The sequence below is a fragment of the Sturnira hondurensis genome, unplaced genomic scaffold (genome assembly GCF_014824575.4).
Source record: "Sturnira hondurensis isolate 20B ecotype Veracruz unplaced genomic scaffold, ASM1482457v3 Scaffold0000167, whole genome shotgun sequence".
NCBI lineage: Eukaryota > Metazoa > Chordata > Mammalia > Chiroptera > Phyllostomidae > Sturnira > Sturnira hondurensis.
The window spans coordinates 980,948-999,052 of NW_028072798.1; the positions used below are offsets into that span (position 1 = coordinate 980,948).

Here is an 18,105-nt window from a genome sequence, read left to right on the forward strand (position 1 = left end):
TCATTTTTTTCAAATTCTTGTATCTTGATTCTGTTCTGGTTGAATGTTTCTTTCTTCCTTCTGCTCCAAACTGTTGAGTCCTGGTTTCCTTCTTATTACTGTTGGTTCCCTGTACATTTCCCTTTATTTCATTTTTCACAGCCTTCACTTTTTCCTCTATTTTGCAACCATACTCAGCCAGTTCTGTGAGCATCCTGATTACTAGTATTTTGAACTGTGCATCTGATAGGATGCCCATTTCTTCATTGCTTAGTTGTATTGTTTCTGGAGGTTTGATCTGTTCTTTCATTTGGGCCATTTTTTGGCCTAGGTGCACCTGTTATGCAGTCAGGGGTGGAGCCTTAAGTGTTCACCAGGGCAGGACAACCCACGTGGCTGTGTCCTGATGCTGTATGTGGGGGAGGGGTCTGAGAGGGAACAGTGCTGCTTGTCAGCTCTCTGCTGGCTTCCAGTCCCCTCTCGAACTATCCACAAGCAAAATGGGCCCTGCTGGTGCTGATTCCAGGGTGGGTGGATTTGTGTTTGTTCTAGTATCCTGTGGGTCTCTCCAGTAAACCCTCCTGGGAGGCTGAAAGTTTCTCTCGCCACCTTAACCCCCACAGGTGTTTTCATTCAGAGCTTTGAGGCTTTATTTCCTGGTGTTGGAACCCTGGGTTATGTAGTCTGTCTTGCTCCCACGTTGTTCCTCCCGGTTTATCTACATTTGAATGTGGGATCGCCCGCTGTGCCAGCCACTGCCTTGCCCTCCCTAGTCCTCCAGCCATAGCCTCACTGTGAGTCCTCTCTGCCTCGGCTGCCTATCTCTGCTCCTCCTACCAGTCTGTATGACTGTTTCTTCTTTAACTCCTTGGTTGTCGGACTTCCATACAGTTCGATTTTCTGGCAGTTCTGGTTGTTTTTGTTTTTGCATTTGTTGTTGTTGTCCTTTTGGTTGTGTGAGGAGGCACAGTGTATCCATCTATGCCTCCATCTTGGCTGAAATTAAACCAACTGGTTGTTGATTTCTGAAGTTTGACATGCTGAGCTATTTAGGTAGTAAATAAAAAAGGAAACTACGGCTCTGGGTTACTGCCCTGGAGGAAAAAAACATGGGAATGAAAGGAAGGTAAAAATACGCTTGCCCTATTATCCATCTTCAGACATTTCTTAAGCAAGGCACTTGGTATATTTAAAGGTCAATGATTAGCATCTGGGATATGAGGATGAGTATGGTCTAGTTCCTGTCCTCAAGGATCTGCCCATCTAGAAATGACTGATACCAAGACCAGCAATAATAATAGCATGTGATCAAGGTTCTAACAGAATTATGCAGCATATATACTTGATGTATATCGGAGGGACACAATTCTGAAAGACCAGCAGAGGAGCCAAAGGAGGGAACTCGAGGAGGCAGCCTGGCAGAGAGCTCACCATGGGCTCAGGCAGAAGGTGGCAGGCATAGGGCAATGTCTCGGAATAAACAGCCAATAGTCTGAATGGCTGTGGATGTGGGCAAGCAGTGGGCACTCGGGGTGGAGGCAGGGAGGAGACAACCCCGCAAAGAACTTTGTGCTTTGATAAGGAGCTGGGTCAAATTCCATAGAAATTTAAACTGGAGAGTACAGTGATCATAAGGCTCTATTCAAAAATCATCTTGCCTGTAACAGACAGACAGACAGACAGACAGACAGACTGGTGGTGGGGTGAGAAGACAGGCAGGAGACCAGGCAGGAAGTTGTTGCAACAGGCCAGCATACAGGCTCAGGATGTGGATCCAAGAGGTACGCAGCCACAGGCAGGGTTCTGATGCTGAGTCACTGCTAGGCAGACGGGAGGCCTGGGGAACCGTGAACCCTCTGCCTGGAGCCGGGCTCTGCGTCAGGAAGCGCAGAAGCCCAATGTGGCCACCGAGCACTAGGCACATGCCTGGTTCAAATGGAGAGATGCTGTAGTATAAACCACACACTGGGTTCCAAAGACTTAGCTTGAAAAGAAGAACGTAAAATTTCATACATAGGGAACAAATACAAAATAATGTCAAGTGTAAACTGTAGTTGAAAAAATGAGAATTACTGTCATGTTCTTGGGGAAAAAATGTAAACTTTCATTAATTATTGACTGATTGACAATAACCGACAAAAGTGAGCAAAAGCGTAAGCTAAAGATCTCCAGGCAGAGAGGAAAGAAAAGATAGCAGGGCAGGCATCCTGAGTCTGATAATGAAGGGGCACAGAAGATGAACAGAAAATAGGATGCTTTACCTATACTTGGGAAAAGCAAATCCAGATTTATAAATTGAGACAAGCCAGGGGAAGATTATTTACTGGTTTTAAAAATTATTTTACAAGATTTATCAGAAGATTCTTAAACTGACAAACCCTCCCAGATATAATTAGAATCAAAGGCTAAATTTGAATCACACATTTTGAACCCCGTTACTGTTGGGAATAAACGGATGCCTGCACCTTTAGGGATCACATTACCTGACCAGGGGCCACCTCCCAGTGGTCTTTTTTTCTTGTCTTACCTGAAGAAGAACATTATTCCGGGATCACCTTCTTTTGCAGAATTTTCCACACCCATCACTAAAATATTTGCTGCATCTGTGATTTAAAAAAACTCACTGAAACACCATGTCACGAGGTGACACAAGAGTTAAGAGGTACCTATAAACTTCTAATCAAGAACTCATGATCAGCCCTGGCTGGTGTAGCTCAGTGGATTGAGTGCGGGCCTGCGAACCAGAGAATCGCGGTTCGATTCCCAGTCAGGGCACATGCCTGGGTTGCAGGCCAGTTCCCTGCAGGCCAACTCCCAGCAGGGGACACACGAAAGGCAACCATACATTGATGTTTCTCTCCCTCTCCTTCCCCTCTAAAAGATAAATAAATAAATAAAAAATCTTTAAAAAAAAAGAACTCATGATCATTTCTTCATATGCACGAGGCACGCCCAACACACTGTCCAGCTTCCTCCCAAGGTTTCTGAATGTACTTAACGTATGAACATGAGAAGGCCACACGAAATTACTTGTACAAAACATTCAACAACCTGTGGAACTGTTACTGTGCTATTTCAAACTGCTCCTTTGGACCCATTTTGATTCAGTAATTACCAGTAGTAAGTAATTATTCAAGTTTTAGTTTTAATATAACCAAGGTCTAAGCAGTAAATTTCTTTCTACAAAATTAATTTAAGATAAAAGGTAAAGAACCATTAGTATAGTCTCATACTTTAAACACCATCTTATTTATAATTCTCAAAATACGAATCTTGCTGAATTTTAAATTAACTGTGGAAATTGTGGGTAACAGAAAATATACCGAAACAAAGCTACTGACCACTTCAAAGTTAATTATGAGAACTACTACTGTAGCCATCTGTTAACACTTGAATATTATTAAATATATATTAATATACAAATGTTCAATAAGCTACTTTTATAATAGTATGTTATAAGTATATAAATATTCTATACTATAAATTATAAGTATGTTAATATATCAATAAATATACTAGTATTAATATATAAAAAGTATATATATAATTTCTCTATTGTTGTTCAAGTACAACTGTCTCCATTTTTACCCCACCAGGTTCCCCTGCCCCCCCCACCTCCTTTGGCTTTGTCCATGTGTCCTTCATAAATGCTTCTCGATGGGCCCCCCTCCATTATCCCCTGTTATTCCTTTCACTCCTCCTCTTGGGTTACTGTCTGTCAGACTATCCTTTATTTCAATGTTTCCGGTTCTATTTCGCTTGCTTGTTTGTTTTGTTGGTTAGGTTCCACTTATATGTGAGATAATATGGTAGTTCTCTTTCACCACTTGGCTCATTTCACTTAGCATAATGCTCTCCAGATCCATCCCTGCTTTTGCGAAGGGTAGGAGCTCCTTTCTTTCTGCTGTGTATTCCATTGTGTAAATGTACCATCATTTTTTGATCACTCATTTACTGATGGGCACTTACGCTGCTTCCAGCAGTTGGTTATTTTGAATTGTGCTGCTATGAACATTGGGGTGCACAGGTTCCTTTGAACTGGTGTTTCAGGATCCTTAGGGCATAATCCTGATAGTGGTATTCCCAGGTCAAAAAGGAGTCCCATTTTTAGTTTTCTGAGGAAATTCCATACTGTTTTCCACAGTGGCTACACCAGTCTGCATTCCCACCAACAGTGCTCTAGGTTCCCTTTTCTCTCCAACCTCTCCAACACTTGTTGATTTGTTTATGATGGCCACTCACCAGTGTGAAGTGGTATTTCACTGTGGTTTTAATTTGCATGTCTCTGATGACCAGTGATGTTGAGCGTCTTTTCATATGTTTATGGGCCCTTTGTATATCCTTCTTGAAGTGTCTGTTCAAGTCTTTTGCTCATTTTTTAATTGGGTTGCTTGTCTTCCTGGAGTGGAGTCGTGAGTTCTTTATGTATTTTGGATGTCAAACCCTTGTCTGAGGTATCATCTGCAAATACGTTTTCCCATACAGTTGGTTCCCTCCTCATTTTCTTTTTTAAAGAGAGGAAGAGTAACATCAATGTGTGGTTGCCTTTTGCATGCCCCTGACTGGGGACATGGCCCACAACCCAGGCATGTGCCCTGACTGGGAATCGAACCAGTGACCCCTTGGTTCACAAGCTGGCACTCAATCCACTGAGCCACACCAGCCAGGGCTCCCTCCTCCTTCTAATGCTATTTTCTTTAGATATGCAGAAGCTTTTTATTTTGATGAGATCTTATTTATTATTTCCTTTATGTCTCTTCCTCTAGGGGACATATTGGTGAAAATATTGCTGGGTGGAATATCTGAGATTTTTCTATGTTCTCCTCTAGGACTTTTATGGTGCCATGACTTATATTTAAGTCTTTTATCCATCTTCAATTTTTGTGTATGGTGTTAAGTTGGTGGTCAAGTTTCATTTTTTTTCATGTACCTGTCCAGATGTCCCAACACCATTTCTTGATGAGGCTATTTTTACTTCAGTTTATGCCTCTGTCCCCTTGCTGAATACTAATTGACCATAAAGATTTGGATTTATTTCCGGGCTTTCTATTCTGTTCCATTTGTCTATGTGTCTATTCTTATGCCACTATCATACTGTTTTGATTACAGTGGCCTTGTAAGGTAGTTTGATATCAGGTATTGTGATCCCTCCTACTTTGTTCTTCTTTCACAAAATTTCTGTGGCTATTCAGAATTGTTTAGAGTTCCATATGAATTTTTTAAACGTTTATTCTATATCTGTGAAATATGTCATTGGTATTTTAATAAGGATTGCACTGAATCTATAAACTGCTTTGGATAATATGGATATTTTGATGTTGATTCTTCTAATCTATGAACACAGTATATGCTTCCATTTATTTATGTCTTCCTTAATTTCTTTCTTCAGTGTTATGTAGTTTTCTGAGTAGAAGTCTTTCACCTCCTTGGTAAGGTTCATTCGTAGGTACTTTGCTTTCCTTGTTGCTATAGCAAGTGGGATTTTTTTCTTGATTTCTGATTCTGGTATTTCCTTGTTGGTATATAAAAATGCATTAGATTTCTGAATATTGTTTGAACCCTGCTGTTTTGCAAATTTGAATAGTTTTTGGGTGGAGTCTGTAGGATTTTCTACGTACACCATCATATCGTCTGCAAACAGTGACAGTTTTACTTCTTCCTTTCCAATTTGGAGGCCTTTTATTTCTTTTTCTTGTCTCATTGCTGTGGCTAGGACTTTCAATACTATATTGAATAGAAGTGGTGAAAACAGACATCCTGTCTCATTCCTGATCTTAGTGGGAAAGCTTTTTAGTTTTTGCCTGTTGAGTATGATGCTGGCTGTAGGTTTCTCATATATGGCCTTTATCATGTTGAAGTATGCTTCTTCTACTCCACTTTGCTGAGTGTTTTTATCATAAATGGGTGCTGTCCCTTATCAAATGCTTTCTCTGCTTTTCTTGATATGATCATGTGATTTTTGTCTTTTGTTTTGTTTATGTGATGTATTACATTTACTGATTCATGAATGTTGTACAGTCCTTGCATCCTTGGGATGAATCCCACTTGATCATGATGCATGGTCTTTTTAAAGTATTGCTGGATGCAGTTTGCCAATATTTTGTTGAGGATTTTGCCATCTATGTTCATCAGCAATACTGGCCAATAGCTTCTCTTTTTTAAAAAAATATTTTTTATTTATTTATCTTTAAAGAGGAAGGGAAGGAGAGAAGGAGAGAAATATCAATGTATAGTTGCCTCTTGTGAGTCCCCTGCTGGGAACTGGCCTGCAACCCAGGCATGTGCCCTGTGTGGGAATCGAAATGCGATCGTGTGATTCGCAGGCCCACGCTCAATCCACTGAGCTACACCAGGCAGGGCAATAGCTTCTCTTTTTTTGTTGTATCTTTATCTGGTTTTGGAATTAGGGTGCTGCTGGCTTTGTAAGAAGAGTTTGGGAATCTCTTCCCTCTTCTTGGATTTTTTTGAGTAGTCTGAGAAGGATAAAGGTTAGCTCTTCTTTAAATGTTTTGTAAAATTCTCCTGTGAAACCATCTGGTCTAAGGCTTTTGTGTGCTGGGAGTTTTTTTATTACTGCTTCAATTTTATCAGCTGTAATTGGTCTGTTCAGGCTTTCTGCTTCTTCTTCATTCAGTTGGGAGATTATATTTTTCTAGAAATTTGTTCATTTCACCCTGGTTTTCAAATCTCTTGGTATATAGTTGTTCATAGTAATTTCTTATAATGGTTTGTATCTCTGTTATGAGTTGTAATTTCTCCTCTTTAATTTCTGATTTTGTTTATTTGGGTTTTTTTTCCTTGATGAATCTGCTTAAAGGCTTGTCAATTTTGTTTATTTTTTCAAAGAATCAGCTCCTGGATTCACTCATCCTTTGGATTGTTGTTTTAGTCTCTATGTCACTTACCTCTGCTCTGATCTTGGTTATTTCTTTTCTTCTACTCACTCTGGGCTTTGGTTGTTGTTCCTCTACTTCTTGTAATTGTAGGGTTGGGTTGTTTATTTGAAATGTTTCTATCTTTTTCAGGTAGGCCTGTATTGCTATGAACCTCCCTCTCAGGACAGCCTTTGCTGTGTCCCATAAGCTTTGGACTGTTGTGTGTTCATTTTCATTTGTTTCCAGAGACTTTTTGATTTCTTCCTTCATCCCATTATTGACTCATTCATTGTTTAATAGCATGCTATTCAATCTCTATGCATTTGAATGTTTTTGAATTTTTTTCCTTGAGGTTGGTTTCTAGTTTCAGTCCCTTGTGGTCAGAGAACATGCTTGATATGATTTCAATTTTCTTGAATTTGTTGAGGTTTGTTTTTTGTCCTATTGTGGTCTATTTTTGAAAATGTTCCATGTGCATTTGAAAAGAATGAATACTTTGCTTCTTCGGGATGGAAGGTTCTCTCTATATGTATTTGTTATGTCCATTTGATCTAATGCGTCATTCAGTTCCACAATATCCTGTTTAGAAGATATACCCAGTTTTGACAGTGGGGCGTTAAAATCCCTTAGTATAAGTGTATTGCTGTTGATATCTTTCTTGAAGTCCTCTAAGATTTTCTTTACATATTTGGGTGCTCCTATATTGGGTGCATATATGTTTGCAATGCTTATGTCTTCTTGATGGATTCTTTCCTTGAGTATTACAAAGTGCCCTTCTGGGTTTCTCTTTACGGCCCTTGCTTTGAAGTCTATTTTGTCTGATATGAGTATTGCTAACCCAGCTTTTTTTCCCCGTCCATTCTCTTGGAATATTTTTTCCAACACTTTGCTTTCAGTTTGCGTAGGTCTTTTGTTCTGAGGTCAGCCTCTTGTAGGCAGCATATGTATAGGTCATGTTTTCTTATTCACTCAGCTACTCTATGTATTTAATCCATTAACATCTAAGGTTATTACTGATTGTCCCCCCCTTTTTTTAAAAAAAAGATTTTATTTATTTATCTTTAGAGGGGAAGGGAAAGAGAGGAGAGAAGTATCAGTGTATGGTTGCCTCTTGTGAGTCCCCCGCTGGGAACTGGCCTGCAACCCAGGCATGTGCCCTGACTGGGAATTGAACCGCGATAGTGTGGTTCGCAGGCCCGCGCTCAATCCACTGAGCTACACCAGCCAGGGCTGATTGTCCCCCCTTTTTACCTGCGTTCCTCTCTCACTCTTTTCCTTTCTCTTCTTATAGTAGACCCTTTAGCACATCTTAGAAAGCTGGTTTGGTGAAGGTATACTTTTTCAGCCACCTTTTGTTGAGGAAGCTCCTTATTTTGCCTTCCATTTCAATTGGGAGCCTTGCTGGGTAGAGCAGTCTCGGTTGCAGGCCTTTGTTTTTCATTACTTGGAATATTCGTTGCCATTTTCTCCTGGACTGGAATGCGTCTGTTGAGAAATCAGCTGCTAGCCTTATGGGAACTCCTTTGTGTTACCTCTGGTTTCTCCCCTGTTGCCTTTAAGATTTTCTCTTTGTCTTTAAAACTTGGCATTTTAATTACGGTGTATCTTGGAGTAGGTGTCTTTGGGTTCATCTTGATTGGGACCCTCTGTGCTTCCTCAACTTGTGTGTTTTTTTCCCTCTCTAGGTTCAGAAAGTTTTCTGTCATTATTTTTTCAAACCGGGTTTCTATCCCTTGTTTCTTTGCCTCTCCTTCTGGTATTCCTATGATTCGAATGTTGTTGCATTTCATATTATCTTAGAAGTTCCCTTAAACTATGTTCATATTTTTGAGTCTTTTTTTGTGCAGCTGCTCTACCTGGGTGCTTCTTTCTACCTTGTCTTCCAGCTCACTAATTTGGTGCTCTGCTATATCCCACTTGCTTGTAACTCCTTCTACTGTGGTTTTTATTTCCGAAATTATATTTTTCATTTCTTCCTGGTTTTTGTTTATAGTTTCTATTTCCTTTTTCATACTGTTGTAGTTCTCACTCAGTTCCTTGGGCATCCTTATTACCATTATTTTGAATTCTATATCTGATAGTTTGCTTACCTGCTTTTCATTTAGCTGTTTGAGTAGGGAGTCTTACATTCCTTTTGATTGCAGGGGCTTTTTGTCTCCCTATTTTAGGTGAGTTTTTTTGTTTGTTTCTGCACTTTCTGATGTTCTGCTTTGCTAGCTGTCTTTGTAGGGTGAACTTGTACGGTAGGAATTCTGTGGGATTCAGTGGTATGGTCTCGGATTTCCTTGTCAGGATGCTCTACGGTTGCCCTTTCTTCTGTTTGTGAAAAAGTATATATTTACTTAACCTCAGATTAAGATCCTCAAAATTTCAGAATTCCTAATAGAGGCTGGAGGATGTGGATCGAGACTAAATCCTAAACTACCTTTTCTGGTGGAACTCAAACTTCCCTTACCTACGTAGGCAAGAGCACCGTCAATGGAAATGGAAGACTCAGCAGTGAGAATGGTCCACAAAGCCCCCACCTGTGCAGTGCGCAGGCCACGCGGCCTGATTGCCAAGGCCAATTTTCCATCTTAGGGGCCCTGGACACAGCTCTGTTTTTCTAAGTCAATTATGTCTGTTTTTGCCACCAAATATAGCAAACAGTCTGTTCAGATCATCAAGGCTGAAAAGGCAAAATGACATTTCAACTATTTCTTCTGAGGTCAACAACTTTTAAGAATTTTCTATGTAGCAGGAGGGTTTTCAACCTACTGTTTTTGCTACTTTGAGGTAACTCTGTGAATTTTCATCAAAGTGTTCCAAGTTACTTATTTTTTAATAATGTAGGCTATTTTCTCAAGAATCCTTCTGATGCTATTCTAATCTCCTCAGTTAAGTCCATTTTAATATTATGTTTATCTTTTAATTATTTTTCTTAAAGTACTGAATTACACTGGTAAGTTTTTCTTAAAAGGCTCTGCCCAACATTTCTATCAACTTTTTGGTTCTTCAGTAATACTAAAACAACTTTTTAATGCGACCGGAAATGAAGTGTCATGGCCTTCGACCATTCCAAGTAGGTACTAGTGATGTTATACAGCCTAATGGATCTTACTGATTTTAATCTGAGAACTAAGTCCTCTAAATTTTCTTGTTTTTGTATGTCGTTTGTACAAAGAGGTTCAACACCACTTTTATGATGCAATCCCTTAAATAGCAAATGAAATTTAAGCACATGCATATTTCAAACAGTATCACAGGAAAATTATTTTCTAATGCACTTTAACATACTTGGCCCCAGGTTCAAGAAGATGTACCTCTAGGCAAGCTTGTCACTTCGACATATCCGTGAGAAGTCAGGTCTTGAGAAAGAGTGCCAAGGTGATATTCGTCCGCAGTTGCAAACGCTGTGCAGTGCATCAGGTCCTGTTTCAGCGAGATTAGCATGACACAAGTTAGCAAGTGGCTGGAGTGTTTGCAATGGTTGCTGTCCACCTTACAGGGCTCCGTTTTGCAAAGACAGTATTTTTTCAGACATTTCAAAGGCTCATAGAAAAGGTATATTAAGGATGAGAAGAAAAGTAGCAACAGGGAGATAGAATGCAGCTGAATCTATGAAAGAATTTGCTCCTGCAGGCCAAAAAACCCGAATAGGCTATGCTGAAAGGAAAGCTTCCCCCCACCTGCTAGTGTTTCAAGTACAGACAGAGCAAAAGACACAGAGGAGGAAAGCATCATATAGGTGCCTGAATGAAATGATGGTTAAAAAGTCTCCCCACCCCTGATTTTCCATGGTATTTTTCACAGTAACATTATTATTTAGGGTCACTTAATAGCTTGTTGCTGGCCTTGTACTGTAAAAGCAGAGATTACTCTCAATCTACAAAGGAATTACCAAACTTTTACCGTGGTTGATATTAAACAAAAAGTCTGTCAATCTGAGACAGCATCCAGGTTTGGTTAGTGCTTCGGTTCCTGCACTGAGTCTCGGCTGTGTGCACGTGTGAACATTCATGGTTTAGGAGTACGTCACAGTGCAGTGTGTGCCAAACTGCATGTCATAACCCATTACTGAGTCCTGCTATCAATTTAGTGGCCTAAACGAGCTCTAAAAAATACTAGAGTACATCTTTCATAGTAAAGATAAGTTTTATTTTATGAAGTTTTCTGTCACGTAGATATGTCTAAGTATGTATATATGGTCACCATGGACATATAAAATATATTTCTCACTTTGGGATGTGGTCAACAAAATTCAAAAGCTGTTGGCACAGGCGCTAAGAGTTCATTCACAGAGTTAAGAACATCAAGATAACAGTAATGCCCACTTTATATAGGGTTGTTGTACGTTTAAACGAGCTGATGGATGACAATGGCTTTGAGCCACGACTGGCATAGTGTTTAACATTTCTTATAGTTATTAAACCATCAAAGTTTACAGAGGCTAAACAGTCAAGTAACTTACATCTGAATATTCACATGCTCATAATTTTGTGTTTCGTATCTGTTGATCAGAACATTACTGATTCTATTCTTTGACATATATGGGGCTTTGGCCCATCATTGGTCAAAAGAGGTTTGAGAGTCACTAAATCCAAATTTACTCCTGGGATTGACTCATCTCTGCTCCTGAATCCCTTCCCTGTCTGGTCCATTCCTAGTATGAAATTCAAGGAGTGCAGTATATTAATTCCTTGTTTCTTCCCACTTTTGCAACTTAACTCCGGGCCCTTTCTCAAGAAATGGCCTAACCCTCCTTTGCCTTTTCTTCAACCTGTTAGTTCTAATGTGCGGTTCAGAAAGTAGCAGAGGTATTCACCGAGGACTGGAGGATACTCACAAACTGAAAAACCTAGAAGTGATCAAGTATCTCCTCTTAAGCAAAATGATTTTAATTCAATTGAACAATTACAGGCCGCACAAAGCTGAAGCTGCTGTTCGTGGTGAGCATGGACCGATGTATCGCCCTCTTTGTCCAGTGAAGCTGATGCCCACGGTCACAGGAGCGTAGAAAAACGATCACATGGATCCATACAGCCAAAGCACACTTACTGGACCTAGGAGTCTGTTAGCTATGCACATAAGGTTTAGAATTGCCAGTACTGTTTGTTCTTTTAAGGGTCCATAAAGTTAAAAGGAGCTGACAGGAAATGAGATTAAGCTGCCGACAGAAAGGAATCCTCTTAAGAGGCGGCAGGCCAGGTACGGAAGGCCACAGTAGGCTGGTCCTGCTCTTGAAGACTAGACAAATTTCCTGAAGTTCGCTAAGCAAAAGCACAGTACATGAGGCTGGACGTCAGAATGCCTTCGGTGACTGACAAAGCTGACACGCTTAGTTTGTTTGGGCTGGAGTGGGACGCGCAGGAGACAAAGAAGGAAGGGGGGAAGGAGAAGGCCCAGAGCTTTCCGTGGGGGATCTTTTCCTAACAACTGCAAATGGCAGAGCCTGACTGTCTCTAGAATCAGAATTGTAAGCTTGCTGCCTGAGGACTGCCCAACTCGAGGTGACTCACACAGTGGTTTTAAGATCTGAATTAACTATCCATAATCAATAGTTAAAACCCACATCTTTTGATCAAGGGGAAATAGACTAGGGTTGAGGAAGGGGCCTGGGCTCTCCAGCCCATGCAGTTCTTCCGGCTCCCTACTGTCTCACCTGCTCCACCCCTCACCCCTTGACACTTACCAGATACTGACCACCTGTGCTGAAAATTTATACTATTTTGCACTCTCAAAAATGGGGCAAGGCAAAGCGTTTAATCATCACTTTCATGACAAAATGTATTCTGAGCTCCAAATAGTCAGATTATAAATAAATTTTAAAACACAATCTGTTTTTCGCCTAGCCATTCCAAAGATCTTCTTTGCAGATTTTCTGAAGATTGTCCCACTTCCTTCTCACCACGTCCTATTTAGTCTGGCTCAAAGTCCTGGCCAATGTCACACGGCGTATGTGGCTTACCACACTACTTTCCGCATCCTTAGACTTGAATCTGAATCTCTGTTTAAGTTATGGCTTCTTCTATTAATAAATGACTCAGAAAGCTTTTCAATTGGACTTGGAAGACATATCTGTTTTATGGTTTTATTTCTTTTGCTTTTAAATTTCAAGACTGTATTTAAATCCATTTACTAAAGGAAAAGGGGATGATGGAGTGTCTTGTTTTTCCATTTCTCCCCTGGTAATCAAAGGTGTTGCAACTTTATGAGATGTTCATTTTCATACATGTCTTTCTTAATTTTTTACAGTGAATTATTACCTAGTAAGCATTTTATACATATACACATATAGCACAAATTTAAAGTTTTAAAATGGGGTCAACAATTTATTCTTAAATAAATGTGCCAAAGCAACCAAAATAGTCATTGGACTTGAGAAGTAAATTTAGGCCTTTCTATTTTAAAATGTTAAAACAAAACAACCGAAAGCCAAGAAAACCACAGAATTTTCAGCATGTGTTTTTGTTTTTTTCACCCTGGCCAGCAAAAACATGTTCCAGCAGATGGGGCTAGAAATCTATATATGATTCTTGTTTTAGAGCATCATGTGTGCTGATGGAACACTTCGCATAAAGAGGAAAGTTTATTTTTTTCACATTCTATGACTGAAGAACATTAGTGCACTACAGAAATTTGCTTGTATGTTACACAGGGAAAAATGCATGCTTTTTCTGTTATGTACACATTGTAGGTGAATGTTATTAACATAGATACATTTTATGTTATTGGTATAATGCTTTATTTTAGCTTTTTGACTGCAATCTACAGTGAGAAATCATTTCACATACACAGTGCATACATACATATATGCATACACACCAAGGACTGACACAAAGCTTCCCTAGTATTTCTTACCTTTACCATTTGTATGGCATTCCTATACTTCCTTTTCTATTGCATTAATAAAAAATCAACAACCCACCAGTTGAATTCACAACACACTGTGGGGGTTCATGGGAAAGCCAACCTCGGGCGGTCAGTCCAGCAGTCCCCACTCGTGCAGGGCTTGGCTTGGGCAGCTGGGAGTGGCACTCCCCACGCTCCGGCATTCTACTCCTGAGAGACAGGACATGCCCGGCTGCACGGGCGTTGTGGGATCAATTACGAGCCAACGCAAGGGGGATGAATATTTTAGTAAGTTATGACTTTTGCCAATAGGACCGGGCAGAGCTGATTCTGACAGAGAGGGGACTGGACCTCATCCCGTCACTTCTGAGGGCACACTGTGTGGCAGAGGAAAGTGGGCGAGCTCAGGAGCACTTGCGGGGAATGAGACAAATCATGCCCCCTTTCTGGTACAAAAGACAGTCCCTCCCTGTCTCGAACCAGAGGGGCAGACAGGGCTAAGTGTCACAATGGATTCGCCAGCCCCATGCCACCTGCGCAGAGACCCAGGGGCCCTGCATCTGGGGCAGTCTTCAGTCCCAGGGAGCAAGTACCTGGTCACACCTCAAGACTGTGTTCGCCTATGCAAAGTAACATCACCAGAAAACAATGTTCCAAAATTATTTTATCTCAGATCACTCTAGAAAGGCTTTTAGAAATGTAAGTCTGTCTAATATTTTCCTGGGCTTTTAGAGAGAAACCGTATTTTTTTCTGTTTCTGCAAAACTCCAACTGAAGTCACATCCATTATGTTACATGATCTCTCCTATATAAAGGACCTAGGATATAAATGACTCCTTAAATGTCAGGAGGGAGGAAGTTATTTCTTGCAAGACATTTTAATGTTTTCCTTCTCCCCCCGCCCCACCAGGCAACAAGAAATATATGACCCAGGAGGACTTCCTTCTTTCTTTAATCATTGGGCTTCTCAGAACTCCATGTTCAACTGAATGAGTTATTCATACCAGGTGCTTGATAACATGTATTTCTCTGTTCGTGTCGATTGTTTTGCTCTATTGTAAAGGTAATGCTTTTATTATATCATTTGAAATTGTATTAAATTTTGAAAATCTGCTTCAAATCCTTTCATGGAAGCATAAAAAAATCTTAAAAAAGAAAAATAAAAAATGGAATTGAGGAAGAGTCTTCCAAGTATAAGAATAGCGCAGAGAAATAATGCCTTTTTGGTAGTTTACAACTGACAACTAAAGAAAAGGTGGCACCTTCGTCCTCGTCAGCATCTCCGTAAGAAACTGGGTGAGGCACTGCTGCGAGATGCAACAAAAGAAAGCAGGCAGCTATCGTCCTCTTGCTGTATGCGCTGCGGGTGCAGGTTTTTACCCGTAATTTCATCTCAGTCACTGAGATGATGAATTTCCTGGACTATCACAAATCTAAACAATACAACAGAAAAAATCAGGAGCTTGGAGGAAGAAATGGTGAGAGCAGTGCATACGCACCTCTCCAGTCCTTTATATCCTGGGTTCGGAGAAACCATACGCGAATTTAAATAAACCTAGAATCCAAAATAAAAAATCACTCATTGGTGCTTAACTTCATAACCTGAAGGTAAGCGATGATGGTATGCACATCTTTTCAAAGGAAGTAAAAAAATACAACAAAATTAAACATGCTTAGGGTCTACTCAGTTTAGACAGACACGCTACCTGTTTTCTGATGGATTGAGCAGGCCCGATCAAGTTTTAAACATTTTACATTCCTATTTTTATTTTTTAAGATTTTATTTATTTATCTTTAGAGGGGAAGGGAGGGAGAGAAACACCAATGTGTGGTTGCCTCTCACGCACCCCCTTCTGGGGACCTAGTCCACAACCCAGGTATGTGCCCTGATTGTGAATCGAACCAGTGACCCTTTGCTTCTCCGGCTGGTACTCAATCCACTGAGCCACAGCAGCTAGGGATCAACATTCCTATTTTAAATGTTGAGGTACACAGACATAAAAACTTCTTTGCTTCTTTTCCATCCTTTACAACTTAATATACACTTATTAAGTATAAGGCAACAGTTCTAGGCATTATGCAAGATAATAAAGTTAACAAAGGGCTTGACCCTTACCCTAAATATTTATCATTTATCATTCACAGCTGACAAATTCCCATATACCTTGTAAAGTGAATGAAAATACCTCCTCCAACCTTCAAAGAATAAAAAAGCAAAGACCTTTCCCCGTTGCCCTGGCTGGTATAGCTCAGTGGATTGAATGCCAACCTGCAAACCAAAGAGCTGCAGGTTCGATTCCCAGTCAGGGCACATGCCTGGGTTGCTTGTGCCCACTCAGGCCAGGTCTCCAGTTGGGGGCATGCAAGAAGTAACCACACATTGATGCTTCTCCCTCTCTTCCTCCCTCCCTTCCCCTCTCTCTAAAAATAAATAAAATCTTAAAAAAAGAAAAAAAAAACCCCTTCCCCAGCCTTTTGATTTGGCCTTGCAATGCCATTTCATCTCTCCTCCCATGCCATCACCATGGACTAATAAATGCTCACCTGTCTGCACAGCTATGAAAAATAATGTCAATTCAATAAAGAATTCCTAGTTTCATTTTTTTCCCAAATGGGTGTTTTTTAATAGTACCACTCCTAGACTGGATTTAATACTAGCCTTCTTTTTCAAAGTTTCCTTGGGCCAATAACTAACCATTCTATAAACTATATTTTTGCCCTGGCTGGTGTAGCTCAGTGGATTGAGCGCGGGCCTGCGAACCAGAGGATCAGGGTTCGATTCCCAGTCAGGGCACATGCCTGGGTTGCAGGCTGGTTCCTTGTAGGCCAACTACCAGCAGGGGACGCACGAAAGGCAACCATACATTGATGTTTCTCTCCCTCTCTCCTTCCCCTCTAAATATAAATAAATAAAATCTTAAAAAAAAAACCAACTATATTTTTATTTAATTGCCTATATTTTGTCTTTATAAGTATCATAGACTCTTAAAATTAGGATTTTGATTCCCTTTGGATAGACCAAGTTTTACTACTGGCCTCGAAGATGTGGATGAAAACACTGTGGAGCTGGTTGCTAATTCCCTCATGCTGCGGCGAGGCTGTGTGCAATCTACAGCTTAAGAGTGGGTGGCTACTATGGAACAGAAGGGCCCGCACCGCACATTTTTACCTCGTTCACAGACAGAACTGGAAGGTTGGTCCTGGATGGCTGCCTGGTCCTCGATCCTTTCAGTGGTCTCTTGATTTGCGGAAAGTCTTGTTTAGAAACAAGCGTTTCTGATGCTGTAGATGAGTAATGCCTCTCTAGTATTTTTATAAACCACTGAAGACCAAATAGATTTGGTTTGTGAGTCACCTTCCAGTGAGTACCCGACTTCCTGGTTGGAAGGTGCGCTTGTTCATCTTGGCAACAAGCAGTGTTCGATGCAGAGGATATGTTTGTGTCTGATATGTTCTGGTTCATTTCCAGAATCTGGGACTTAGTCAGACTACGAGCTGCTGTAACAGGAAAGAACAAATCCAAGTTTTGACTTCTTGTCAAGGTGCCACGTGCTGCACTCTCAAATCCCTTAAGCAGTTTTCCTGTTCGACGAATGACTCGTTGACATCGATGGGCTTTTGATAAGACACAGTGAGGCCTGGCCAGGGCCCTGAGAAGTCCAGCTGACATGGCTGCATCCCAAGCTAAAGAACAAGAATTCAAAGATCAAGTTTAGAAAGAGTTTTGAAAAGTACATAATAAAGGGGGCCAAAAGGGGAACACCTGTAACAGTGTCCACAATAAAAATAAATACCTATTTTCCTAGGTAACAGGCATATTTCTGTAAAAAATATCTGCAAAATAGATATGCCCTAACCTGAGTCTAGCAAAAAACAAAACACAAAACTCAAAAATCCCACCAAGGTTAAAATATAAATATGAGTATTTCTGCCACTTTTCCATAGTATAAAACAATTTGCTCTTTAAAAGTAAGCCTGTGGTAGGCAATTAATAATAATTCTTCAAAAAATAACACATTAGGTGCGGGGGATTCAGGTATGAATCAATGATCTCAGAATTCGCAGTCTAGCAGCGGAACCAGACAGACTACTATGATAAGCCCTAAAATGGAAGAATATGTAACACAAATTACTGTGGGTCCCAGGGCAAGGAGTGTCTGGGGTAAGACATGGGCTGGACAAATTCAGAGGTGACACTTGAACTGGGTCTCAACAGGGCAGAGGGCAAATCAAACACCCAGGCACACAGTTTTGTTCACCTGACAATCCAGTACTAATTTCAGGGGAGGCCTGAAGAGGAAAGAGTGGCCAGATCACAAGGGATCCCGAAGAGTTTCTGCAGGTTGGGAGCTTACGCCAGAGCTCTCAAATGTGAGACTCCCACGGTCAAAGGTACGTCTGAGAAATGTATGTTTGGTAA

General features: G+C 40.6%; 1 protein-coding gene across 4 annotated transcripts in view; it reads right to left on the reverse strand.

Annotated features, from left to right (window-relative positions):
* Window positions 1-18,105, reverse strand: part of RMND1 (required for meiotic nuclear division 1 homolog) — a 40,048-nt gene that overhangs the window by 17,965 nt on the left and 3,978 nt on the right. For all 4 annotated transcript variants that reach the window (XM_037050352.1, XM_037050223.1, XM_037050404.1 and 1 more), the window contains 3 exons: window positions 16,855-17,369; window positions 10,157-10,265; window positions 2,507-2,582 (listed from right to left, as the gene is read on the reverse strand). In XM_037050352.1, the coding sequence (XP_036906247.1) occupies window positions 2,507-2,582; window positions 10,157-10,265; window positions 16,855-17,355 (686 nt within the window). In that variant the 5' untranslated portion in view covers window positions 17,356-17,369. The remainder of the gene's footprint in view (window positions 1-2,506; window positions 2,583-10,156; window positions 10,266-16,854; window positions 17,370-18,105) is intronic.